The sequence below is a fragment of the Symsagittifera roscoffensis genome, chromosome 10 (genome assembly GCF_963678635.1).
Source record: "Symsagittifera roscoffensis chromosome 10, txSymRosc1.1, whole genome shotgun sequence".
NCBI classification, from domain to species: domain Eukaryota; kingdom Metazoa; phylum Xenacoelomorpha; order Acoela; family Convolutidae; genus Symsagittifera; species Symsagittifera roscoffensis.
This window is the reverse complement of record NC_087071.1, coordinates 14,247,912-14,275,036: the sequence shown is the minus strand read 5'-3', so window position 1 is coordinate 14,275,036 and position 27,125 is coordinate 14,247,912. Positions and strand designations below refer to the sequence as shown.

Genomic DNA, 27,125 nt, shown 5'->3' with positions numbered 1-27,125 from the left:
CACCTTCACGCATCAGTGAGTCATTACTTATTTAAGTTTTTCAGAGAAAAACAAGCCGAAAGAAAGAAAAAAGGAAGAAAGAATTATTAAAAGAAGAATTTATTTTTCTATCAAGATTATTCGTAACATCCATCAAAATTTTTTGTGTAAATGTCATTGGACATGAAATTAGACGTAATAGAAAATGAAAAAGGCACAAAAAATTTCCATTGCAAGCCTACCGCATTAGCAAGTATTTTATCCCAAACTTCAAATCATAAGTTGACAATCTATTAAAAGTTATAAGAATAAGTTGATGATGAGTTAATTACATTACTCAATGATTACTGTTCGTTCAATTGAACAAAGGTACCAAATGACTTAAGCTTTGCGGGATAGGTTCGTACTGCTTCAACTTATTTTGTTTAAGCTATTCAAAAAAGCGTCTTAAAGTTTGTCAGAGCCATTCGTTTTCTTTTATTTTTGTTCATTTTTGCATGATAGGGATCTACTTACTCGAATATAAAGAAAACATATAAATTAGTTCAAGTTTAAAAACCAGGTGAAATACATTTAATATTGAACAGCTTTACAATTCTAATCGTTTGTATAGAATATGTTGGGGCGCACAATACGTGTTGAAGTGTCAACCAGTCAAGGCCGAAGTAGAAACGACAGAGACAGAATGAACAACTCAGACAGAGACAGAGACACTTACGGCGGTAGAGGTCAAAGGTCAGACAATCCACTCTCTGGTGCTCCCCCGGCCGATATACCGGATGACAGTTGGACCAGAGGACAGGACTTCAGAAAACCAACCAGCGACCGGGCATCTTATCAAGGTGAGAATTTAACCTATTTTTGAAGAGAAAGAATTGGTATGCACAAATATTTTTTTACCTAGTTAACATTCTCATTCATAAAGCGATTTACGGGGGAGGATGTTAATTTTCTTCAAAGCTGGATTTTTCAGCCAATCAGAATCAAGCGTTTTACGAGCAGCGCTGCGCTATTTTATTCCAAATTAAATGTTGGGGAGGAAGATCGTAACTTGGTTTAGTTCGAGGGGGTCTAGGACAACAAGCCGACGGGGCCTCAAGCCGAAGGGACTTCAAGTCGAAATTAAAACTTTACAAGCACCCCAAAACGCTATTTTATCATCTGCAAAATGTTGCTTTTCTAAAATTTTGGCAAGTTAAGTCCATAATAAGCGTTATTCATGACAATGCACCACTTGTGATTCGCATCCGTTAATAACATCAGCCGGTTTTTGAAATGCATAAGTTATTAACATGAAAAATGCCTTCAACCATGTTTTACTTTTCAACTTTCCGGAACATCATTTGGAGGCTTAAATTATAAGCAAACGCCAATAACTAGTGAAGAAAGATCATGAAATTCAGAAATTCTTCAAAAAAGTTTTCAAATTGTTTATATTTCACGACTTTATAAGGAATTATTCGGCTTGAAGTCCCTAATTTTCAGAGGGGAGGGATGTTAACGTGATCCGTTTTTAAACCTAAAACTCTATAAAAAATTATGAGGAGGAATTACTGGAACAATTGACTTCAGTGTAGCAATAGCTAACTTAAAAAACTGGAAAAACAAAAGAAATTTCAAAAAATTGTTCAAAAAGAAAGTTTGATGCAGTATGTTTGATTTTTCTTCCCAAAAAAGCGCTAAATGAAGCTTTAGAAGCTAAATTTTTGGAGGAAAACTAAGTTTTCACGGCTCGTCCTTTTGAAGCACCTACTCGCTCGAAATGAATTTCGCGATCCCAATTTTTCTAATACTGAGAAATTGAAAAAAAATCTAATGGTATTCGACTCATGACTGAAAAGGCTTTCATATGATGTAGATTTTTGATGGTTATTTGAGGTTCCTTTTTGTGTTGAAAAAGTAAAAAAAAACTAAAACATTTCGGAAGGCAAGCGTTTCGACACTTTCAGTGGTCTGAACAATTAGTAAGCTATGAATTGTGTCATGTCGCTTTTCAGACAGAGGAGGTCGCGACAACTTCGACCGGGACGGTGGTGGTGGTGGGGGAGGCAGTGACAGCAACAGATATGTCCCCCCAATCAGACGGGGAGGAGACAGAGACACTGCAGCCAATCACAACAGTAGCAACAATAACACCTCTTCCTCAGCCTACAGACCCCCAGCATTGTCTAATTATTCCAACGACAGGTCAGTACATTTTCATTGTGTAAATTGTTAGAATAATCTAGCAAAATTTGTTTTTCCGAGGTTTTTATTTGTGTATTGTAAACGACCTATCGTATTAGAGCGTCGATTCCTTTGAATTTTTGTTCCCTGTTCCGATAAATTGATAGTGAAAGTATTTTTTTGCAAATTGTTTCATGACTAATTAATAGTAATAACAATAATTCTATTGAGGGTTGAGCCATTATTTACACAAGCAAAGATTGTGTTATAGTATGAACTTGCATTTTTTCAACCTAAGTCGCAAATATTGTTGCGACGCAAATATTGTTGCGACAAAATGTGTTCATTTTAAAAGCGTTCATTTTGATCAAAAACCAGCTATTAAGTGCGACCAATGCTAAGGATATTAACACAGAAGATTATAATGCAAATAGCACTTAAGATTCAAGGTATCATTGATCTGTAGCGTAGAGGTAGGGAAGGATACCAGGAACAAAAGAAAAGGGTTCGAACCCGGGCAGGGTCGAATGCTTTTAATGGACTTTTTTGTATATTAGTTAAAATGCGTCCGCTCTATAAATTGAGGCATGTTAGTTGGTAATTTTTTTTCAAATTGACTGGTGCTGCTTATGCGTCATAATTGGCTGGCGTTACTTAGCAATTTTGTAGACTCATAATTGGAGTGTGTCATTTAAGAAAGTTTTATGACTCAAAGTTTCACTCACTCAGTTTTTCGCAGTACCGTTATTGGTCGTATTTTTGCTTGTGTATCCGAAGCGCAACGTCGCCTCTGTGTTAAATATTCAATAGCAGAATGAAGCATAATGGTTATCCTTTAGTTAATAGTGAGCACTAAATCGATGTTTTTTTGCACTTTTTTGGATTCCCGTTTCCCGCACAAATTCTGGCTTTTCGTTTTAGTATTGCTCCATACGAATCAAAGCAGAGTTTGCCGGATTTGTTTTTTTTTCCGGTTTAGTTCAAGAAGTCGTTAGTTTTAGTGCTACTTTTGTTGGCACTTGTGGAGGAAGCTGCTTCGGCAGTGTAATCAATTAGTAATAACTTGGCATAAGTTAATCCATTTTGATTCATCAAATGAACCAAAAAAGCTATTTGTTTCAAAGAACAGTGCAATAATAAAAACTCAATTTATTACATGCAAAGTGAGTGTGGAAACCTTCAGTTAATTATACTCCTAATTAATACATCAAAAGTTGCGTCTATTTAATTTGGTGCGATTTTTGCTGTTTAGCATTGGCAATTTATTAGCAGTTGTGGCTGACTTTTTGGTGGCTGAGGTGAGTTAACTTTGAGCACCCGTGCCGAAGATCTAGGACGTGCGACTCCAAATCTCCTGGTCGTAGGTTTGAATCTGTCACAGCGAAAGATTATTTCCAAGGCTTATTTTTACTTATTCTTTTCTCTAGCTTTTGTCGTTTTCTCGTTTGTTTGCGAAGCACAGCTTTGCCTCTACGTTGAAATTCCTTGCCCTTCCAAGTTTGACTGGCTTCGATTACCAATAAAACTTCGTGCATTAAGCTGAAACATTAAGGTTTGATTCGTGCCCCAAAAGGAAACCAATGTAAACTGTTCATGAAATCGGTCGCGCAGGTACCTTTGCTAAGACAACAAGCATAACTAATTGGCACTATGGCGTGCACGAGCTAGCTTCAGCATCAAGTTTTTGCTGACGTTCCATGTCAACGATTTGGCATAATCCAAGTTAGTATAAAACTGTGTATAACAGCATGTTAATGGCTTAACTGAATCGAGTTTTTGAAGTTGTATGTAAATAGAACGGCACAAATTGTCAATTTGGTATGCAAACGTCAAATTTCAATCTATTTAGAAGCCCAATGATTCAATTTTTATCTCTATTGAAAAGACACTCTCCCATGATATTGATAGATTTCTCCCATGATATTGATAGATTTCTCCGTCGACATCTTGCTGTTTTTCATGAAGACAATAACACTTGCTTTTAGCTTCATTCATTTAGAGACTAAGTTCGGCACAAATTCGGTGCAGTCATTTGCGCACGTCATTCATTTTCAGAAGATTCACGTCGCTATTGAAAGGAAAAATATGTGACCATCTTTGTCATAGAAGTGGTACTCGTCCTAAATCATTTACTGGTAAACCGATCTTTGGTGAACACCAGCGTTGTGAATGATTTCATAGTAGTATTAATGAAATAACAAGAAAACACCGTGAGTTCAAAATTATGAAGGGTTAAATTAGTGCTAGTGTTTAATATTTCGAAGAGACAATTTTTGAAATTGGTTTTTTAAGATACCATTAGTTTTCTTACGTATTGTTATAACGATTCGATGAACGTAGTGCAGACTCTCATATAGGTGCTGATCTGTTTTTCTTGCTTTTTTTTGGAAAAAGTCCTCAATTACCTGAAGCTCAGTTTCTTTTTCGCAGACTTTTTTGTTGCAGTTCATTTCCTTTCTTAAAAGGAAGGGAAATTCCACTATCGAACAGCAAAAGTGTAAATGTTACGAAAAAATAGGGCATCAATTTATTGCTTTAAATTTCGAAAACTAGTTTTAAAAAAAATTTTCTGTTGGGTATTAACATATTAACAAGGCATTAATGTTTGACTGTCTATTTAGGTATTCCAATGACCGTGACAACAGAAACAACTCATCTCGGTTCGACAGCTCTCGCAACAACTACGACAGCAGGGACTCCCGAGGAGGGGGCGGCGGCTACGAGAGATACGACAGAAGAGTACCTGAAGATCCTGCAAGGTCAGAAACACAACCACGTGAACTATCTGCCCTCTTAATCAATTTAGGGAGGAAACCAATGACATTTTTTGAAAACAATAAGAATATTTTGCATATTGCCTCCTACTCCAACGTTAAATTTTAGGGGGTAGGGCGATGAAAGTTTGGACCCTCTGAACAATTGTACCATATTTTACTCATAAGCAAGTGTGTTGATTGCAATTGGGTATTAGATTTTTACCCGTAAAGTTTTAGTTCTCAGGATTCTTCTCTTGAGGGTCTCGGACGTCCAAATCTTTCAAATTTACTGCAACATACCTTTTTGGAGAATTTTTTTTCTACTTTAAATAACTATTTGGTTCGAAGTTTGTTTTTGTGAAGTTACAAACACCAAATTGGAAAATTTTCCTGATCAATGTTTTTGTTAGCTTAAACCGTATTTTGACTTTTATTATATTGGCTTTGACATCAAGTTACTTCTGGCTTCGACAGCCATACTATATCGTTACGTGTCAATGAACTAAGTGAAGGCAGTTATAGGCTTATAATCAACTATAGTACATTTTCAGGATTAATGGATGTAGTGACGACTCTTATATAGGTCTTGGAGATTTTTTGTTTCTTTTTTTTCAGGAAAAATTCTTAAAATGCTCTAATAACAACAGATGTGCATTCATCCATGTTAATGCATTTAATGCACTTTGGTCTACAGTGCTGATTTAAATTAACCGGACAAAACGCGTTAAACTTGAAATTTAAAACGCGTTTTTCTCAAATTGGGTTGAGCTTAAGTGAAAACTCATGAAGACAAAACTTGCTTAAAATTTCAGCAGAATCAATATGGTGAAATTTGTTTTTGCAAAATTCGCGCTCAAAGTTTTACCCCAAATATGGGTCATTTTGGTTTTTCTTAGTTAATCAAAAATTACGCCAAAAGTACCCAGTCGATAACAGACTCAATTATATCAAAGTGAGCCCCTTACGTAGCACAACAAACTTTAAGAAGGATATATTCTCCAAAACATTGTATATGTTAATATATTTTTGTTTGATAGACAAAAAAAGGTCATTTTTACTATATAAAATACCAACTTTTTATTTAAAAACAATTTTTAAACAATTTTTTTGGAGATTATTTCCTTCTTAAAGTTTGTTGGGTTACGTAAGGGGCGCACTATGATATAAATATGTCTGTGATTGACTGGGTACTTTCGGCGTAATTTTTGATGACCTAAGAAAAGCCAAAATGACCCATTTTTGGGGTAAAATTTCGGGCCCGAATTTCGGAAAACAAATTACACCATATTAATTCTGCTAAAATTTTAAGCAAGTTTGTATTCATAAAACTTCTCCGAAACTCAACCCAATTGGAGAAAAACGCGTTTTAATTTCCAAGTTTAACGCGTTTTGTCCGTTTAATTTAAATCAGCATTGTATATGCACATTTTGAGTTCAATTGAAATTCATCTGCTGAAATTTATGAAAATAGCACTCTCCAAATACGAACGTGGAAATAATGCGAAAACATGTGAACGATTTCTGGTTTCGAAAATGGAATATAATTTTTAGATTTTCAGCGGGTTGAAAACTTTATTTATTGATCCAGTTTTCTCAAGTTGGGTTAATGTTATCAAAAACGCGCCAATCATAATTTGCTCTAGAAATTCAAAGAGCTTGAAGGGCATCTATTTTTTTCTTTGAAGTTCGAAAATTGAGATTTTAACAAAGTCAGCGGTTTTTTTTCTGTTTACTTGCGTGCATTACTCTTTGCCAACAGTCAGTTGGCTATGGTAATCGATTAAAATCGATTTTTAATCCATCATTTTTTGATCCAATTAAAATCGATTATTTTTTATTATAATTGATTATTTTTCTCCCATTTTTTTATTCATATGTTGAACCCATAAAATACAATATAATCGATTATATTCGATTTTAATCGATTATAATCCCTTTTGTTTTCACATTGTGTCTTCTGTCTTGCACCTGAATAGTTTATATTTTATGCCTTTCTTAGACGTTGGTTTATGTGAAAAATCCGAAAATTGTTTTGAAAGTTTTCAAGTTATATATTTTTAAGTTTTTCATTTTATGATAGAAGTTGTTTTTTGATGAACATTTTATTTCCGGTCATGATCAGGATATTTCCGCTCTCCAATAAAAAATGGCCTAAAACTAACTTGGATCAGTTCACTTTCAAAGTCGAATTTTTTTCTGTAATTACCAGCGAATTAAAAAATAATCTATTGATCCACTTTTATCAGAACGATCAAGTATAAAGACGATGGAAATTTAATGAGCTCTAAATTAGTAAGTTTTCTTCTGGAAATTCGATATTTCTGTATTTTTTTATCAATGCTTTTCCAACTGTCTGGTGGCTTTTTTTGAAATTTGTCCCAAATGGTGCGAAATCCCGCTTCGCCTCTGTGTATACAAGATGAGTTGAAGTTGTGCTTTAGTATGAAAAAAAAAACTGTTTCATGCAGGAGGGTAAAAAAACATGCTAGTTTAACATGACAGGTGCGTAATTTTGTAAGTTATTGTTCAAATTACATTTTACTGGTTTTATTCAAAATGGTGAAAAATAAGTAACAATTTATAAAAAAAAACTTGTTTGCTTTTTGGATAGATACAATGACAGTTATGACAGTCGAAGACGGGGCCATAACTCAGGCGATAACTCGGACAGATATTACAACGACAGCAGCAGTGCTCCACGGAACAACAGGAACGGAGATGTATATGGGAGTGGATACGAAAGCAGAAACAGAAGAGAACGAGGCGACAGTTTTAGATCAGATTACGACCAGGAATCCTCGCGGAGAGATGATAGGTTTGTTATTTTTCGGGCAGCGAACTTTGGCCAATTTTGAAGTCAATTCAAGGTTAAAAATTGCACGGGGTATTTCGATATGATATTTTCCAAAGGGCAGACTACTTCGATTTTTTAAAATGATTCGGACGACTTTTTTGAGTATCTAGAACTAAGCGAAACAATATTTTCTCGTTTCAACTCATCTATAATTTCTCACGATGACATAGTAACGCTTATTTGAAATCTTCAGGGGAAAATGTTTTGTTTCTAGGTACTACGATGATCGAGCCCCTCCCGCGCCTCGCGATGGAAACTACCGTGACGCAAGTCCCCCACCGATGCGAAGTGGAAAATCGAATGAAAATCTAATGAACAGATCTGCAGAGCTCAACGACATTGAAGCACCTGCGCCTCCGACTCGGGAAAGAAACGACGATGATTATTATGATAGAAGCGTTGATAATTATACGAGTGGTGGACCCTTATCATCAAGGTCGAGTAATCAAGAAAACGGAGGAGTTGCAGGTGTTGCACGAGGTAGTGATCAAGTAACGCCTCCTTACAATTCTACAAATGACGACAGATATCCTTCAAGTTACCCAGACCGTAACAGGACTAACTCTCAAAGAAGTGGCGATAGTTACGGAGCTGAAGGAAGTAAATATACACTAGAAGGTAGTGATAGTGTTACAAATCGTGGCACGCCGAGAAATGGGGGCGGTTACAGTGATTATGAATCTAGTGATAGATATAATAATAATGCTAGTAGAAATAGATATAATAACGAGCCCCCTGAAAGGGGAACAAATAATGAACACGAAAGGCGCTACGAAAGGTACCAAAACGATATTGCTGCTCCGAGAGCAAACGATAGCAGACGCCGAACTGAAAGTGGAAGTGGATCGAATCTAGGCGGCGGCGGAGGTTACGACAGTCGCCGAAACGATTCGGGACGCGATGACTTCGGCGGTAACCGAGGTGGCGGGGGTTATCGCGACTACAATAGTTCTCGGGACGGTAATAGTCGAGGCGGCAGTTACGGCGGACCGGAACGAGGTGGGGGCTATCGAGAAAGGTCTGATCGGTACAACGACAACAGAGACAGTTATAGAGATACCAACAGGGGTTATGGCGGGGGGAGGGGTAGTGGTGGAGGCGGTTACAATCGCTCGGATCACTACGAGAGAAGGGACGATAACAGAAGGGGAGGTGATGGGATGCGTCGTGGTGGAGGGGGACCTTACTCTCCGAATAAACCCCCCTACAGTGACGAGAGAGATCGATACGACAGCTACAACAGCAGAACAAGCGGTAAGTAGTAGATTTTTTTGCGAAGTTTGTTTACTCCTTGTTCTAGTATTTGATTACGCTTGCGATCAGCAAGTGTTATCAAACTGGAGTATATATTTTTTGCTAATTATTAGCGGCTTGTTTTTTTCAGTATTAAGGAGATAGAAAAAAATCCGAGAAAAATGAATTGTTGTTTTTTTTTGTTTGTTAGCTCGTTTTGTCGGCTAAATTGCCAGAATGGATTTCACTTGTGCTGTAGAGAGTTTTCATTGTAGCTGCATGTGCAATTGCTGTTCATTCTAATTTTAGGGGGGACTTGAAAGATTTCTAAAAAAAATTCATGAAACCTTTATTTTCGGGTCAGTTGGTGTCTGCTCATAGAATGTCGGCTTAGTTGCCACTTTTTTACTTTTTTGATTTTTTGCTGTAAGCAACTTTCATTGTAGTTACAAATTCTGCTCAACTTTCATTGTGGAGTGCAAATTCTGCTCATTCTAGTTTCAAGGGGGACTTGAAATTTTTTTTTTAAAATCAAGAAATCGTTTTTTTTTTTCGTTTACTTGTTTTAGCTCAAAGATTGTTGGCTTAGTTACCAAATGACAGATTTTTCTTGTGTGGTAAGCAAATTTCATTGTAGTTGCAGGCGCAAGGGTTGTCCATTGTTGTTAAAGGTGGGACAACCTTAAGTCGCAAATATTATTTTTCCAAACGAAGTCGCAAATATTTTGCCGATTTTGGGCACCTTTACAGCTTTTTGACAGCACGTGCTTTGACATTCGAATAGTAATAAGTTAACACAGTTGATGCATTTTTAATTCATCAAATGAACCGAAAGAAGCTATTTATTTCAAACAACATTACACTAATGAAAACTCGATTTCAGAAATTTCTTACTCAAATTATCTCGCATTTTTTAGAAATGCATTATTTATACACAAAGTGGCTTTTTGCTTTGCAATTTATTACATGCGAAATTGTGTCTCTTTGTATTTGGTGCTAGTTTTGCTGCATCGAATTGACAATTTATTAGCATATAGAGCTACGTTATTGGTGGTTAGTTTTTGGGGGTTTTAAGCATCCGTGGCTGAGTGGTTAGCGCGTGAGACTCAAATTTATTAGGTCGCAGATTAGAATCCGACACATAGCCGAGTTTTTGCTAATTCGAAGCTTATGTCTACTCTTTTATGTCACTTGATAGAGCTGCTTTTTGATCTGTTCTCGCAAGTGTTTGCGAAGCGCAGCTTAGCCTCTGCGTGTTCATTGATATTTAAGGTGGGACTTTAAAAACTTGCACTCGCAATTATAGTTGCGAGTGCAAGTGCTGTTCATGCTAGTTTCAACGGGGGACTTGAAATATTTTTTAAAAAATCAAGAAATCATTTTTTAGGTTCTAGTGGTTTCATCTCAAAAATTGTTAGCTTAAATGGCAAATCAATGATTTTTTTAGTGCTGTTAACAAATTTCATTGTAGTTGCAGGGGCAGGTGTTGTCAATTGTTGTTTAAGGTGGAAATTCAAACTTTTAAAAATAAAATCATGTCTTTTTCGGCTCAACTTGTGTCTGCTCAAAAGATTGTAGGCTTTGTTTCTTTTCGTAAATTTGTTGCGTTGTTGCTGATTTAAAGTTCAAATGCCTTTTCGAATGTTTGCCTGCAATGAACTTGTATGGAGACATGAAAATTTCTTTTTTTTTGGTTTTTTATGTTTGTGTTGTATATCGCAAGTGGTTCTCCGCTTCGCTTTTGTGTTAAATGTCATTTTCCCTTAAAAATCCAGTCGCAGTTTTTTTCTGAGCAATTGACTGCGGAATTATTGAGATTTATTGAATTTTTTTGATGAATTTGGGGAATAAGTAATATTTGATTCATTAAAAAAGATCAGGATGTTCTTTTGACTATCCTGCTTTTGAATATTATGAATATTTTCATTGTGTTAATAAGGAATTTTTCTTTGTTTCGGTCGCGTTCATTTTGTTTCATTTTTTTCATAAAGGAAATGATGCAAAAACAGCGCTCGAATTAGTTTTTGTGAAAATCGAAGAGCTTTAATGTGATAAGTTTTTCGTCGTAACTAAAAAGCTGAAACAAACCGTCCTTAACGTTTTACTTGAGTTCAATGTCACTTTCTCAACTGTCTCTCGGCTATATTTCTTGATATGTTTCTCAGTATTTAATATTCAGAACAGTTAAATATACTTCTCCTTTATCAGATTCGGCCAGAGGCGCATCGGGACGTCCCCGTCTTGAACTGGACCCCCCTAGCCGGAAGACAACAGAGATTATAGTTCCCAAGGAAGCGGACGTGAGACCTGCCAGTATATTCGGGGCAGCCAAGCCAGTAGACACGATGAAAAGAGAGCAGGAGATTCTCGCCAGAAAGGAAAAAGGTCAGTGAGTTTAAGAAGACAAAAACAATGATTAAAATCAACCAAAAATACGGCAGAGTGGCAAAATCTTTTTTTTGTCATTTATAAAGCATCAATGTTTACATTTCAACTGAAAATAACTCGAAAACAGCTTTTTTTTTCTTTAAAAAAAGTATCATTACACAAGCCAGTGTAGTTTTTTTTAAATTGTGATAGTTAGAGAAGAACAACAATTTAGTTCTTTTAACAACTGTGACTGAGTTGCGAGATGGGTATTTCAATTATAAAGCTTCAATTTAAATTCCAACAGAAGAAAAGAGTCTATAAAACTGTATTTTTATGTTGTGGTAGAGGATAACAAAAGTGAGTTTGACTATGTTGAATTCTCAGTTTTTCCGAAATACAGATAGTATATTCACATTTTTTCAGATTTTTATATATTTGGCTATTGAAATTTTGGAAATTAACAAGTGGAAACAAACTGGGAGAGTTGCTGCTTCAAAAAAAACTTCATAATCTAATTTGACTTTATTTGTTAGCATCTATTTGTCCACGCAAGTTTTTAGTTGTCGAAAATTGTATTGATTGTTTTTCACAATGTCTGGTCTTTTTCAGCTACCAGTAAACTGCATGTGGACGTCGGAATCGGAAAAGGTAGCGGAGGCGGGGGATCGAACGCCTACCGACCCCCTCATGCACAAAGAAGTAACAACAGTAACAATAACACTACAGGACCACCGCCACAATCTAACCACAGTGGGACCCAATTGGATGCAATCTCCCCCGAAGTGAGTTTATTTTGATCGTTACTTATTTCATCAGCGAGGATTCTATAGAGGCATTAATGCCCATCAAGTAGAACCCTCAAATTAAAAATTAAGGACCAAGTAGAACGTCACCAAGTAGAACCCTGAAATTCACATTAACTTAACTGAATTTTTTTTTAATGTGACACAATTGGTATTTACCCAATTCCAAGCAAATTTGGCTAACATATACAATTTGGTCAAAATCATTTGCTCATAAGTAATTTTTTGATAATGGTTTATATCAAGACATTTATATAATGGATTTCTAATTTTTGCCCCTTGTTTTCAGAAGTCTTTACACTAGACAGCTCGTACGCGTAGCGTATTTGTACGCAGATTCTTTTTTTCCAGCCCAGCTCGCAAATAAAACTGCTCTTTTGATTGCACTTTTGCTCTAATTTTGAACTGTAGCATTGAAAAATTTCATAACATCTGTTCTCTGCTTTATTTATGGCTTGTGTTTGTGATTTGATAAGCGTTAGTGACTAGTGCGCGAGACTCTCAAGTTGGTTCGAATCCGAAAGGTAGACGAATTGTTATTTTTTTGAGGCTTATTCCTACTTTTTCTTAATTCACTTTATAGAGCTGCTTTTTTATCGTGTTCTCGCCAGTGTTTGCGAAGCGTAGCTTCACCTCTGTAATATTTGGCACGAGTGAAAACAAAATCGTTCAAGATCATGTATTGCCTGATTACATTTGAGTAGAGCGAGGGTACTGCAATCGTGTACTAGACTTTGTTCCAGTAAACAACTTTGTCCACAGGAATCATCTGGACTTGTGGTACCTTGGTTCATCATGAATTCAAATTTCTTAGTGTCGCCTGCACACTTAGCTTGGAGGTAACGATTATACCTGGGACGGCAAAGGTCTCGGGTTTGGGTTCGATTCTGACTAGGACCTGTTTTTTTGAAACAGTAAATGTTCGGTTCAAAAAATTCTGTTTATGTTGCAATTGCCAAATCTAAGAATCGTTTTTTTTTTAATGCTGTTAAAAATTTTAACTGTAGATGCTTTAAGTGTTTTAGTATTTTAAAAATCCGAGCGTCTCGAAATTTATTTTTAAATCTGGCTGTCTCAATTTGTCAAAAAGTCCTTTTTTCATTTTTCGTATTTTTTATCGGGTTATTTAGTTTCGGCCTAATTTATATCGACCTAGTGGCCTCGTATTGCGTCATTCGGGGATCGAAAAAAGTTCGTTTGTGTGCGTATGCTCTGAGGTTAAAAGGGACATAAATTTGTTTGTTAGGTTAGAATGTTTGAATTTTTTTGGCATGAAAGATTTCTGCTCAGGTAACTTCGGCTTTGTTACCGCATGGTAATTATAAATTCAAGTTCAATCAACCATCCGGCTCATCTGGCCTAGAGGTGGCTCAACTGCTCGAGACCGCTTTTTATTTAAAAATTTTTATTGACAATAACGAGTTTTTTTTCTTCAAATTTTTCCGTTTAATTTTAATCACATTTGTATCGCAAATTGTGCGAAGCTCAGCATCACCTCTGTTATAATTTGCTTCACTCAGATTTTTGTATTTTAACTGCAAATTTCACTTGTAAATTTTTACTGGAAGAAGCGGCTCTTCCATCGTTTCCATTACTTGTTTATTTAAAGAAAAGAACATTGCGCTCTCGAATCACAGTTTAAATGGATCGACAAAACGTGAATTACTTCTTCTTTCAAAATTGGTGATTAATTTTACCAGCTGACTAAAAAAAATTCCTGATCCAGTTTCTGATTGGCACTTTTCCTGCACAGAAGTGCCAATCATAATCCTCAATCTGGAAGTTAAACGATCTTTAAGATGATAAATTGTGTTTTTCGAATTTATCACTGAAAAGGTCCCAGAATTGAGAATACTGGTTCAATGGGTAAATTTTTTGTTCCACTGGGAAGTCGTATAATTAAAAAGTACTCTGGATTTTAGTTTTAAGGTTTCCTAGCGCTGTAAAAAAAATGTATTATGAATCAGTTTTCTCAAATTGGGTTAGGTTCATCATAAAAGAGTGAGAAATAAAAAATATTATTGATATTCAAAGAGGTTTGATCTTCGATCTTTTGATTTTTGGTGTATTTTTGAAGCTCGCTTTAGTTTTTTAGTGGAACAGATGGTGCGCAAAATGGAGCTCAAATGGATGTTTCAAAATTATATAATAGTTAAAACGAAAAATTTGAGTGCATAAACGTACATATATGCAGTTTTAGCACCAAAGACGATAACCTACAGGCAAATTATTCCTTTCACTGGTTACTCTATCTGAGAGAGATAGAAATTGATAACATTTTTTAATCGCACGCGTATGGCGAGACAAAATCCCAAATTTTTGTGTTCGTAATTACAAGCAGAAGCTAAATTCCCCTATCTTTCAATGATTTTTGAGCGAACTTTGTTTTGACTGGCTTTATATATAACAGGTTTTGAACACTTGATCTGGTTTCGCGGTTATTTGCGTTTTCATCAAAAAATTTTGAAAAGTACTGAGTTCAAACAAGCGTTTGATTTCAATGCAGTAGGAGATATTTGCTCAAGAAATATCTGAGACTAAACGAAAACCTACTAATTGTTCCGACTTTTGAGGAAAACGGAATAATTATGCTCGGTATGGTTTTTTATAGCCCATTAAAGATATCGACTTCCTGAGTTTAAATGTAAAAAGTTTGAGAATGGCCAAATTGGATATGTTCTGGACTAAATTGTGCGCGCTTTGAAGAATTTATTCATATTGCTGAGAGCCTAACGCGATATATTTATGCGTGGCGAATTATCCAGCACAAAAAATTGTTCCGAATTGAATTGAGGCTAGCTAATCGAATCGGTCGTTTAATTTTCATACGACTCAACATTTCACACTTTGATATTGTCCAAATTTATAGGTTTTCAAGATTTTCTTTTTTCCAAAAACTATTCGATATGAATTTAGGGATAGTCGGAACAATCAGGGCTTTGCCCTCATATACGAGCAGTCTTGTTTGGACCTTAAATTGGTTACCTTAAATTGGTGTTACATTAAATTGGTTTTAATTATGATAATTCACAGCGGAATAAAACAAATATATCTGTTGATCTAGTTGGTTTCAAATTGAGTTGGTTTTAAAGTGTCGATAAAATTTATTTGGAAATGAAAGAGCTCTTTAGTGATTAAATTGCTCTATGAAACTCGATAAAATATACTTTTCAGTCTTTTCTTTGGTATCCGTGGTTTCATTATGCCATTACAATCCTCCAATGGTCGTTTTTCCAAAAGATGTCTTTCCGTTGTTGTTAATAATTATTACGATTAAGCTTTAAATTCCCAATTTTATCTTAGGTAATTAAGGATATTTAATTGTTTCAGAATAAATTTTCAGTTCTAAATGCAGATGACGATGACGACTATTGATCTTGATTCATGGTTGACGTAAAAAAAACCCTGGAAAGCTCTCTTGAACCGACAAAACATTCTCCTTATAATATTCGACAACGCCTCAGACTCGAATTTGAAGTTAATTAAACGTCTTTTGACTATATAACTTTTCAAATTTTTTGCGAGAAGAACTTCGAAGTTGATAACTCTTGTTAAATAAAATTCAGGTTTTCTGTGAAAAACGGTGCAAGTTTGAACATAAAACCTGAACATAAGTGTCGTTTTGAGTAAATTTTTGAAAGTATTTAAATTCGATTTGTGAATTTAATTTTTTGGTTTTTGTTTAAAAAATTACTGAAGCCCATTTAGTGAACATTTATAAATTGATGCTAATTGATTGATGATTTCGTATTAATTTTTCCTTTTCTTAACTTCATTTATATTTATTGTATTTGTCATGGAATATAAAATTGATTTAAATTTTCAAATGCAATTCAATTATAGTAGTACTCCAAAATAAATTTGTCTAATTTGATGTTTGAATCTTTTGTGATAATCGGGCTTGTCATATTTTAAAACTGACAAAAATTTGAATTGCATTTAATTTTCTGTAACTAAAATTGAAAAAACTGTCTTGTCTCGTTTATATAAAAATGCATATATTTTGCGTAACTTGGATTTTTTTGCTCAATGCCTAAATTTTACATTGGTTCATTTAAATTTCAATTTAATCTTGTTCTCAAACTGTGCTGTTATTGTGGTGTTATTTTGATGTTGATTTTTTGTAAAACGTCGAAATAATGTTTTTTTTTCAAGCTTTGCCCAATATTTGGATATATTTTATTTCGACTGCTAATACTTATTATATTGTTTCCGGGAACCAATGCATACAAAATCACAAATTCTCATTGTGGAATGAGTTAACGAGTTCAGTCATTTTAGAAGTTGTTTGTTCGAAATTGTTTTCATAATTTGGACAAAAAGGTTTGAAAGCGCGACGCGACGTATTGGAACCCTTAAAATGTTTTGTTAACTGGATAAAACTTAAAACAGTGAAGTTTTGATTCATTATTTCTGTGTTGTTAGTGCAAGAAGAGTTAATGGTGATTTTCACGCGGTCCAAATCTACAATTGTCGCGATGGATTTAATCTAGCTTCGCTTTCGGTGAGGCTGTTTCTGCTATCGATTTAGTTTTGGTCATATTCAGATTGTTAAAACTAGGAAAACAACTCGTGTATTGTTAATTATATTAAAAATACAGTATTTTTATAAAATGTTTTCACCACAAAATCAAAGCTTTTTGATTGTTAGATTAAATAGCTGAGGTTGCTGTAACAGTATTCCCGATTTGAAATGTTAAAAAAATCGATAGTTCGATTGACATCTGAGCTTTTAAGTCCGGGTTACAGGGGCGCGAGGGGGGGATCAGAAAACGGAATATTTCTGCTCTGTAAGGTTTTTTTACTCAGTAAATTTTCGCCGATCTAAATAATAGTTTTCACCAAAAATTTTTTATACGCCTTTAAAGATATCGACTTCCTGAGTTCAACTGTAAGAAGACATTTTACTCCAATTCTTTTTGTAAATCTGGGGGTTTGAGAATGGCCAAATTGGACATGTTCGGGACTAAATTTGAAGTTCTGGACTTTGAAGAATTTATTCATATTGGTGAGAGCGAAACACGATTTATTTATGCGTGGCGGATTATCCCAAACAACAAAATCGTTGAAAAGAGACTAGCTAATTGGTCGTTTTAATTTCGTAACTTACATATTGGTATTGACACACTTTGATAGTTTCACACTTTGATATTTTCCAAAAGTTAAATGTGTTCATTATTTTCTTTTCCCAAAAAGTATTCGATATGAATAAAGAAAGAGTCGGAACATTCAGGGAACTGCCCTGATTTACCAGCAGAAACCTAATCCCGGTTTTGCCTCAAGATTAAAGGCAACCAATCATAACTAACTGCATAAGTTCAACAAGGAAAGCCGATATCTGTGCAAGAAGCACAGAATGTTCCGACATTGATAGTAAATCACTGAACTTTTTAAATTTATTTAAAGAATATGAACGTATTTTGTCTTTAATTGATTAGTCGGTCTTGAAATGATTAGTCTGTCTTGAAATGATTAATAAGATTTATATTTAATCAATTCCACCAAGTTTGCCCAGTTCTTATAATTTTGATTTCGTGTTTTTTTAAGTGCAATGATATCGATTGTATTTACATAGGGCTCTGGCACGAATTTTGTTTTAACGAGAACAAACTTGAGAATGAAGGTTTCAGATAACTCAATTTCTGAACTTTTTTCAGATATTAATTTGCAAAAAACATGGAATGAAGTTGAAGTAAAGTGTGACCAAATCAAGTCGAGTTAAACGCAAAACGATCAAACTGTCTCAATTTTTTATAAACTGCTGTTTTGAATACTAAGTGCTAAAAATGTATAATTTCGATTCTCCTAGTGTTTTTCAAGTGCTCAGTTTTGATTTTTGGTGGTTTGATGTTTGTCTGATTTCGTTTTAAATTCGGTTCATTTCTCTTGTTAAAAGGTAAGCAAACTCCTCTATCGATCGGAGAGCAAAGTTTGAAAGTCATGAAAAGCGTGCTCGACTTTTAGTTTCAAAAATGAATTTTAAGTTTCACTGCTTTAAGGACATTTGTTGTTTTCTTCAAAATTTGAAACTTGAGTTTTCTAAGAATAAGTCAGTTTTTTCTGTTTCCTTGACTTTATTACTGTCATCCAAATTTCAGTTTGCTTATTGTTTTTTGAATTAGTGTCGGGTTAACGCGCGGTTTCGTAGACAACTATTCAATTGCCCAGAAAGTTAGTCGATTGATTAGGCATAATCGACAACTTCTGTCTTCAAAAATTTAATGAAAACCTTAACGAAAATTTCTAAATTTATTATTTTGTTTTTTGTATCATCAACTTATCATAGCGTAAAAGTTTTCAGAAACTATTTCAGAAAACGATTGTTACTTGTCCGTTTTATTCTTTTGAACTAAAATTTTAAACCAGTTTCTCCTGACAGCGGGACAACTTTTTGAATTTTTGAAATGCCGTTCGAGTCCCGACTGAAAGCCATCATTTTGATATTTCGCTCGACCCATTCCGATGAAAATTTGTGGAGCTTAATTTTGCTTGGAAATTAAAGAGAAGAAAAGACAAAACAAACGAATAGAAAGTTTTCCCCAATTTTCAATGGTCGAAAAAATGTGATGACGTAATAAGTTTTAACAATTGGGGCCCTAGCAATGAACATGTTTGCCTAGTAGCTTGAGAAAGTTGCTCGAATTAAGAGTCTTTTTAGACAAAAGTTAGCTTTTAAAAAAGTATCGCACTGATTTGATTCGTAAAACTATAGAGATTTTCGTTTTCATCCTATTGAATATTCGACGAAGTGCACGCTACTCAAAATTGCAATTTGAGTGAACTGAAAAAAAGCAAGTTAGTCAATTGCAAACTTTGCATGGGCGTGTTAATTAGATTTTCCGGTTCCAATAATATTTTAATGAACTGGAACCACGCCAGAGGCAAACAATTTATAAGCAATTAGACTAGAACAGTATTCAACTCGAGAAACTTCTAATACTAGAAAGTCCGAATGCACAAAAATTCTCATCCGGTCAAGGTTTTTAAGGCCAAATATTCAGTCATTGGCCAAAAACTAACTGATTTTATCGCTTAATTGCATCGAATTGATAAATATTGAGTTCTTGTTTGCAAAGAAAATTTTCGCACAATAGGAAGCCCCTATTTATAACAGAAAGAACATAAAAACAGGAGTTTAGCGACTTGCAAGCGTGTTGCTTAGCAGGCGCAATTAAGAACCCGATTCGAGATTTTTCACCTAATTTGAAGCAAGATTTGAGCGGTTTGAGCGGTTTTTTTAGACAATTACGCTCAAAATCTTGCTTCACAATGAGCGGGTTTTCAACGGTAGTAGTATGCATATAGTGCGTTAGGATGGGGGGGGGGTTGTCATACATGGATGACCATTAGGTATAAATCATAATGGTCACCATGTATTAAATGATCAGCAATGGTCACCATGTAATAATCCTAATTGTCACCATGTATAATTTTATACCTAATAGTCCTCATGGAAAACTTCGGTATTTTATTGAGTATTCCCACTGAACGTTGTGGTTACATGTTTGGTGCGGGAAAGGATTTGCCAAATCTTCGTTCTGAAACCAGCTGGAGTGTTTAACTGCGCTATAGACTGTTTGCTCAATTCTTCTTAAAACTTTGATTCAAACTCAAATTACATACAAACACATACAAAAGTATGCTAAAGACACTATCGCTTAAATGAAATTGTTTATATCCCAGATTAATTGAGTTCCAAAGCTGAACAAAATCTCGCACTTAAATACTCACTAAACACGGAATAGCGGTAGGTCAAATTTTATGTACAGACAATTCTCATATTAAATAACTGAATTTTATTTACTATACAAATATTAATGTGGTGTTTTTTTGTGTTTTAATCTATTCGTCGATTTTTTGACCGTGGTTCTTCTACTTCAACTGCTTCATAATCGAAAAACGAATCGTTGAAGAATAACGACTCGTCCTCATCGGAAGTATTGGCCTCCAGATCCGCGATATCCCCGCTATCAATATCACTGCCGTTGGTTTCTGCTGCCCGAATCAGACCGGGGTCTGGAGTTTGCCAACTGCTATTGACCTGGTCCATCAGTTGTCGAAGCGAGCGATGTGGTTGTGTTCTCAACAGCAAGACTATCCTCAGAGTATTCATCATCAATATCCGGATGGTCCCAATCAACGTTTTGAGTGTTAGCGAATTCTTCAGACACCCCATCTAGGAAATCGTCACAATCCCACGACACTGGCTGTTGACGATCTTCAAAAAATGGCATCCATTTTTCCAAATCGTCATTGTCAGTTGGGTCAGAATTAACAGCGGCTGTGTTGTCATCACTATCATCAATGCCAATCACAGTTTGACCCACGATGTTTTTGTGAACGTAGGGAAGAGTCTGCTGACTATCATCGAGGATGTAGCGTTTGTCATCAAAAGCTGATAACGATGTTTTCGTCGAAGTCACTGTTTGCAGATTGTGTGACTCGGAGGCGATTCGACTGTTTTCAGTTTTGAATATCGAGCCAGAGGTCAAGGTGTCTCGATATCGCTGATGACTCAACATCTTCTGAGCAGCTTTGGATACATCTTTCGCCGATAATTTTCTGCAGTCTAAAAATTTATTTATGTGATTCTAATCAATTTTTTGATGATCACTAATGTGTGGTGGTAAAAAAATCAAATGCGATATTTTTTTAAGAGCTACATCATGTTAACTTGAGGGCCAGGTGCAACAAAAAAAAATACATGAAGGCAAGGTGTGACCGTTAAAATTAGTCATCATTAAAAAAAACAACAATCGACCAACACAAAAAAAAAAATCCCCGACAAAAAAATTTTAAAAAAAAGAATTTTTTGCCGACAAAAAAATATTTTTTTCAAAAAAATTTTCGCCCACAATTATTTTTTTTCGCCTAAAAAGTTTTTTCCAATTTTTTTTCAAAACAAAAAACACATTTTCGCCCGATATTTTTTTTCGAAAAAAAAATTTTTTTTTCCAAAAAAAAAAAAAATTCGGCCACAAAAAAAACCGCCCACAAAAAAAAATTCAAAAAAAAATTATACTTTTTCGCATAAAAAGTTTTTCCAAATTTTTTCTTTTTTTTTGATGAAATTACAATTTTTCGCCCACAAATAAAAATTGCCTTCCGAAAAAAAAATCACAAAAAAAATCAAAATTTTTTGAAATTCGTGCTCACAAATAAGGCAAATAGAAATTAATTACCTCTGGACAAAATGGAATAAAGCTTGGGTTTGAGGGATATAAACTCGGTTATAATGTCTCCTGGAAACTCATCCTTGAATTTTAAAACAACCATTTTGTTTTTCGGGTCGTAGAGAGGGTGATTCTTCGGGTAATTTGACAAGTCAAGTTCATTCAAAATACTCCTTTTTTCGGAAATTTCTCGGTATAAATCTTCACTTTTGACTTGGTACAGGAGACTGTCTGTATCAGAATACAGTAGTTGACATTCAAAATTTGGTTTCATTATATCGTAATGAAATTTATACATGTGAAACTTTGCTAACTCAAGAACACTAGCTCCCACAATTGTTGGGACATCCCAATAGATTTTTGTTGGATTCGAAGTGAATTTTCTCTGTTTTCGAAGTGAATTTTTGTTGGATTTTTCGTATCGAATGCACTAATTTCTCGCAAAGCGGCATGATAATCTCTAACTATTCGAACAAGCATCCGTTTGCGCTTCGACTCGCATGTTTTGCCATAAGCACAACTGTTCACAATTTACATAGGGCTCTGGCACGAATTTTGTTTTAACGAGAACAAACTTGAGAATGAAGGTTTCAGATAACTCAATTTCTGAACTTTTTTCAGATATTAATTTGCAAAAAACATGGAATGAAGTTGAAGTAAAGTGTGACCAAATCAAGTCGAGTTAAACGCAAAACGATCAAACTGTCTCAAATTTTTATAAACTGCTGTTTTGAATACTAAGTGCCAAAAATGTATAATTTCGATTCTCCTAGTGTTTTTCAAGTACTCAGTTTTGATTTTTGGTGGTTTGATGTTTGTCTGATTTCTTTTTAAATTCGGTTCATTTCTCTTGTTGAAAGGTAAGCAAACTCCTCTATCGATCGGAGAGCAAAGTTTGAAAGTCATGAAAAGCGTGCTCGACTTTAAGTTTCAAAAATGAATTTTAAGTTTACTGCTTTAAGGACATTTGTTGTTTTCTTCATAATTTGAAACTTGAGTTTTCTAAGAATAAGTCAGTTTTTTTCTGTTTCCTTGACTTTATTACTGTCATCCAAATTTCAGTTTGCTTATTGTTTTTTGAATTAGTGTCGGGTTAACGCGCGGTTTCGTAGACAACTATTCAATTGCCCAGAAAGTTAGTCGATTGATTAGGCATAATCGACAACTTCTGTCTTCAAAAATTTAATGAAAACCTTAACGAAAATTTCCAAATTTAATTATTTTGTTTTTTGTATCATCAACTTATCATAGCGTAAAAGTTTTCAGAAACTATTTCAGAAAACGATTGTTACTTGTCCGTTTTATTCTTTTGAACTAAAATTTTAAACCAGTTTCTCCTGACAGCGGTACAACTTTTTGAATTTTTGAAATGCCGTTCGAGTCCCGACTGAAAGCCATCATTTTGATATTTCGCTCGACCCATTCCGATGAAAATTTGTGGAGCTTAAGTTTGCTTGGAAATTAAAGAGAAGAAAAGACAAAACAAACGAATAGAAAGTTTTCCCCAATTTTCAATGGTCGAAAAAATGTGATGACGTAATAAGTTTTAACAATTGGGGCCCTAGCAATGAACATGTTTGCCTAGTAGCTTGAGAAAGTTGCTCGAATTAAGAGTCTTTTTAGACAAAAGTTAGCTTTTAAAAAATCATCGCACTGATTTGATTCGTAAAACTATAGAAATTTTCGTTTTCATCCTATTGAATATTCGACGAAGTGCACGTTCTCAAAATTGCAATTTGAGTAAACTGAAAAAAAGCAAATTAGTCAATTGCAAACTTTGCATGGGCGTGTTAATTAGATTTTCCGGTCCCAATAATATTTTAATGAACTGGAACCACGCCAGAGGCAAACAATTTATAAGCAATTAGACTAGAACAGTATTCAACTCGAGAAACTTCTAATAATAGGAAGTCCGAATGCACAAAAATGCTCATCCGGTCAAGGTTTTTAAGGACAAATATTCAGTCATTGGCCAAAAACTAACTGATTTAAATCGCTTAATTGCATCGAATTGATAATTATTGAGTTCTTGTTTGCAAAGAAAATTTTCGCACAATAGGAAGCCCCTATTTATAACATAGAAAGTACATAAAAACAGGAGTTTAGCGACTTGCAAGCGTGTTGCTTAGAAGGCGCAATTAAGAACCCGAGTCAGGTTTTTCACCTAATTTGAAGCAAGATTTGAGCGGTTTGAGCGGTTTTTTTAGACAATTACGCTCAAAATCTTGCTTCACAATGAGCGGTTTTTGAACGGTAGTAGTATGCATATAGTGCGTTAGGATCGGGGGGGGGGGTTGTCATACATGGATGACCATTAGGTATAAATCATAATGGTCACCATGTATTAAATGATCAGCAATGTTCACCATGCAATAATCCTAATTGTCACCATGTATAATTTTATACCTAATAGTCCTCAATTGAAACTTCGGTATATTATTGAGTATTCCCATTGAACGTTGTGGTTACATGTTTGGTGCGGGAAAGGATTTGCCAAATCTTCGTTCTGAAACCAGCTGGAGTGTTTAACTGCGCTATAGACTGTTTGCTCAATTCTTCTTAAAACTTTGATTCAAACTCAAATTACATACAAATACATACAAAAGTATGCTAAAGACACTATCGCTTAAATGAAATTGTTTATATCCCAGATTAATTGAGTTCCAAAGCTGAACAAAATCTCGCACTTAAATACTCACTAAACACGGAATAGCGGTAGGTCAAATTTTATGTACAGACAATTCTCATATTAAATAACTGAATTTTATTTACTAGACAAATATTAATGTGGTGTTTTTTTGTGTTTTAATCTATTCGTCGATTTTTTGACCGTGGTTCTTCTACTTCAACTGCTTCATAATCGAAAAACGAATCGTTGAAGAATAACGACTCGTCCTCATCGGAAGTATTGGCCTCCAGATCCGCGATATCCCCGCTATCAATATCACTGCCGTTGGTTTCTGCTGCCCGAATCAGACCGGGGTCTGGAGTTTGCCAACTGCTATTGACCTGGTCCATCAGTTGTCGAAGCGAGCGATGTGGTTGTGTTCTCAACAGCAAAACTATCCTCAGAGTATTCATCATCAAAATCCGGATGGTCCCAATCAACGTTTTGAGTGTTAGCGAATTCTTCAGACACCCCATCTAGGAAATCGTCACAATCCCACGACACTGGCTGTTGACGATCTTCAAAAAATGGCATCCATTTTTTCAAATCGTCATTGTCAGTTGGGTCAGAATTAACAGCGGCTGTGTTGTCATCACTATCATCAATGCCAATCACAGTTTGACCCACGATGTTTTTGTGAACGTAGGGAAGAGTCTGCTGACTATCATCGAGGATGTAGCGTTTGTCATCAAAAGCTGATAACGATGTTTTCGTCGAAGTCACTGTTTGCAGATTGTGTGAATCGGATGCGATTCGACTGTTTTCAGTTTTGAATAACGAGCCAGAGGTCAAGGTGTCTCGATATCGCTGATGACTCAACATCTTCTGAGCAGCTTTGGATACATCTTTCGCCGATAATTTTCTGCAGTCTAAAAATTTATTTATGTGATTACTAATCAATTTTTTGATGATCACTAATGTGTGGTGGTAAAAAAACCAAATGCGATGTTTTTTTAAGAGCTACATCATGTTAACTTGAAGGCCAGGTGCAACAAAAAAAAACTATGAAGGCAAGGTGTGACCTTAAAAATTAGTCATCATTAAAAAAAAACAACAATCGACCAACACAAAAAAATCCCCGACAAAAAAATTTAAAAAAAAATTTTTTGCCGACAAAAAAATATTTTTTTTTCAAAAAAATTTTCGCCCACAAAAAAAAAAATCGCCCACAAAAAAAAACCAAAAATTTTCAAAAAAATTATTTTTTTTCGCCTAAAAAGATTTTTCCAATTTTTTTTCAAAACCAAAAAACACTTTTTCGCCCGATATTTTTTTTTCGAAAAAAAAATTTTTTTTTCCAAAAAAAAAAAAAATTCGCCCACAAAAAAAAACCGCCCACAAAAAAAATTCAAAAAAAATTATACTTTTTCGCCTAAAAAGTTTTTTCCAAATTTCTTCTTTTTTTTTGATAAAATTACATTTTTTCGCCCACAAATAAAAATTGCCTTCCGAAAAAAAAATCACAAAAAAAATCGAAATTTTTTGAAATTCGTGCTCACAAATAAGAAAAATAGAAATTAATTACCTCTCGACAAAATGGAATAAAGCTTGGGTTTGAGGGATATAAACTCGGTTATAATGTCTCCTAGAAACTCATCCTTGAATTTTAAAACAACCATTTTGTTTTTCGGGTCGTAGAGAGGGTGATTCTTCGGGTAATTTGACAAGTCAAGTTCATTCAAAATATTCCTTTTTTCGGAAATTTCTCGGTATAAATCTTCACTTTTGACTTGGTACAGGAGACTGTCTGTATCAGAATACAGTAGTTGACATTCAAAATTTGGTTTCATTATATCGTAATGAAGTTTATACATGTGAAACTTTGCTAACTCAAGAACACTAGCTCCCACAATTGTTGGGACATCCCAATAGATTTTTGTTGGATTCGAAGTGAATTTTCTCTGTTTTCGAAGTGAATTTTTGTTGGATTTTCCTCCAAAAATTTTGTAGGATTTAAATTCGAATGCACTAATTTCTCGCAAAGCGGCATGATAATCTCTAACTATTCGAACAAGTATCCGTTTGCGCTTCGACTCGCATGTTTTCCCATAAGCACAATTGTTCAGTAGTTTGTACAAATCCTCCTCGAATTTATTTCTAGCTTGTTGTCGTTTAGTCGTGTTCAATGTGATGTATGGTTCTAACCATGCTTCTTGTTCAAACTTCAGCACACGGTGCACTTTTTTAACTTTAAGTCCCAACCTAACAAACAATTGCAATAATTTGTAATGAATTGTATAGTTTGACTTGTCATGCAGCGTCTGCAGTAACTTTTTGGTCTTTCCAATTGAACGTCTTGCAATGTCTTGATTTTTCATCTGCTCGAGTAAATTTGTTTGGTAGGGACTCAACCAATCCTGGGGTACACTTTCTTTAGTAGGAGCTAAAGGGTAATCTTGATGATCCTCATGCAGTTCTGCTGGGTACTCGAGATCAACTTCCAATATAAATCAAATCAAAGAGTCTTCAGTCATGTCGAGGATTTGGTTCACAATCACCTCGTCTTCTATATGCTCTATTAACTCAAAGTTACGCACCGGTAATTTCTCCGTTTGCATGACGCCGCCATAGAGGTTATTTGCATCGATCATAAACCCGTAGGTGCTAGGTTGATCTGGGTTGAAGTCGGGGCATTTTTTGTTGTTGGCTTTGAAAAAGCGACTATGGAACACGAATGCAGTACCACCTCGCATCATATTCTCGACCATTTCGAGATGCCTGCGGTCTGATAAAAGCTGAACATTCGAGTCTTTGCAGATACGTTTGAAGGCGTCTCCAGTTAAGTTTGAAGCACTAAAATGATGCGCGCAGTCCAGACCATAAGTTTGGTGACTAATTTGTCCAAATTTCTCAAAGACGCAAGCAAGAAGGAGTGTATCACACTTGAGATACAAGTTGTGATAATCTTCCAAGTTTTGACATTTGAACACTCTAAAAACTTTCCTTGCATGTTCCAGATCCCCTTGTGAAACTGCAACTTTTCCTCCATTCAAAACATCGGACCAATTTTGCAAAGGAGGCAATTCTTTTTCTGCAAATTTTTCTCTTTTGGTCATGTACGAATAAGGGTAGAAACCTTTTTGTCGTATCAGACACGGTTGCTCCTCCGTCTCGTTTGCAAAA

The 27,125-nt window shown here is 35.0% G+C and overlaps 3 protein-coding genes across 3 annotated transcripts in view; all 3 read left to right on the top strand.

The window, feature by feature from the left end:
• Nucleotides 1–27,125, top strand: part of LOC134855210 (probable serine/threonine-protein kinase DDB_G0282963) — a 514,793-nt gene that overhangs the window by 106,569 nt on the left and 381,099 nt on the right. The window lies entirely within an intron of this gene.
• LOC134855212 (mucin-2-like) lies at nucleotides 641–8,181 on the top strand. Its single transcript, XM_063871669.1, has 5 exons — nucleotides 641–821; nucleotides 1,977–2,166; nucleotides 4,767–4,904; nucleotides 7,513–7,716; nucleotides 7,970–8,181. Exons 1-5 carry the CDS (start codon nucleotides 759–761, stop codon nucleotides 8,065–8,067), a joined length of 693 nt encoding a protein of 230 aa, XP_063727739.1. The 5' UTR covers nucleotides 641–758; the 3' UTR covers nucleotides 8,068–8,181.
• On the top strand, nucleotides 8,067–15,536 carry LOC134854983 (insoluble matrix shell protein 4-like). Its single transcript, XM_063871363.1, has 4 exons — nucleotides 8,067–9,009; nucleotides 11,197–11,373; nucleotides 11,968–12,140; nucleotides 15,492–15,536. The coding sequence occupies exons 1-4, from the start codon at nucleotides 8,067–8,069 to the stop codon at nucleotides 15,534–15,536; spliced, it is 1,338 nt and encodes a 445-aa protein (XP_063727433.1).

Bases quoted from the DNA above. Each gene is read 5' to 3' on its own strand.
- LOC134855212 (XM_063871669.1), top strand. From the start codon at position 759: ATGACAGTTGGACCAGAGGACAGGACTTCAGAAAACCAACCAGCGACC. The intron at 822-1,976 runs GTGAGAATTTAA...GTCGCTTTTCAG, and splicing joins CGACCGGGCATCTTATCAAG to ACAGAGGAGGTCGCGACAAC. The intron at 2,167-4,766 runs GTCAGTACATTT...CTGTCTATTTAG, and splicing joins TCTAATTATTCCAACGACAG to GTATTCCAATGACCGTGACA.
- LOC134854983 (XM_063871363.1), top strand. From the start codon at position 8,067: ATGAACAGATCTGCAGAGCTCAACGACATTGAAGCACCTGCGCCTCCG. The intron at 9,010-11,196 runs GTAAGTAGTAGA...CTCCTTTATCAG, and splicing joins CTACAACAGCAGAACAAGCG to ATTCGGCCAGAGGCGCATCG. The intron at 12,141-15,491 runs GTGAGTTTATTT...TAATTGTTTCAG, and splicing joins TGGATGCAATCTCCCCCGAA to AATAAATTTTCAGTTCTAAA.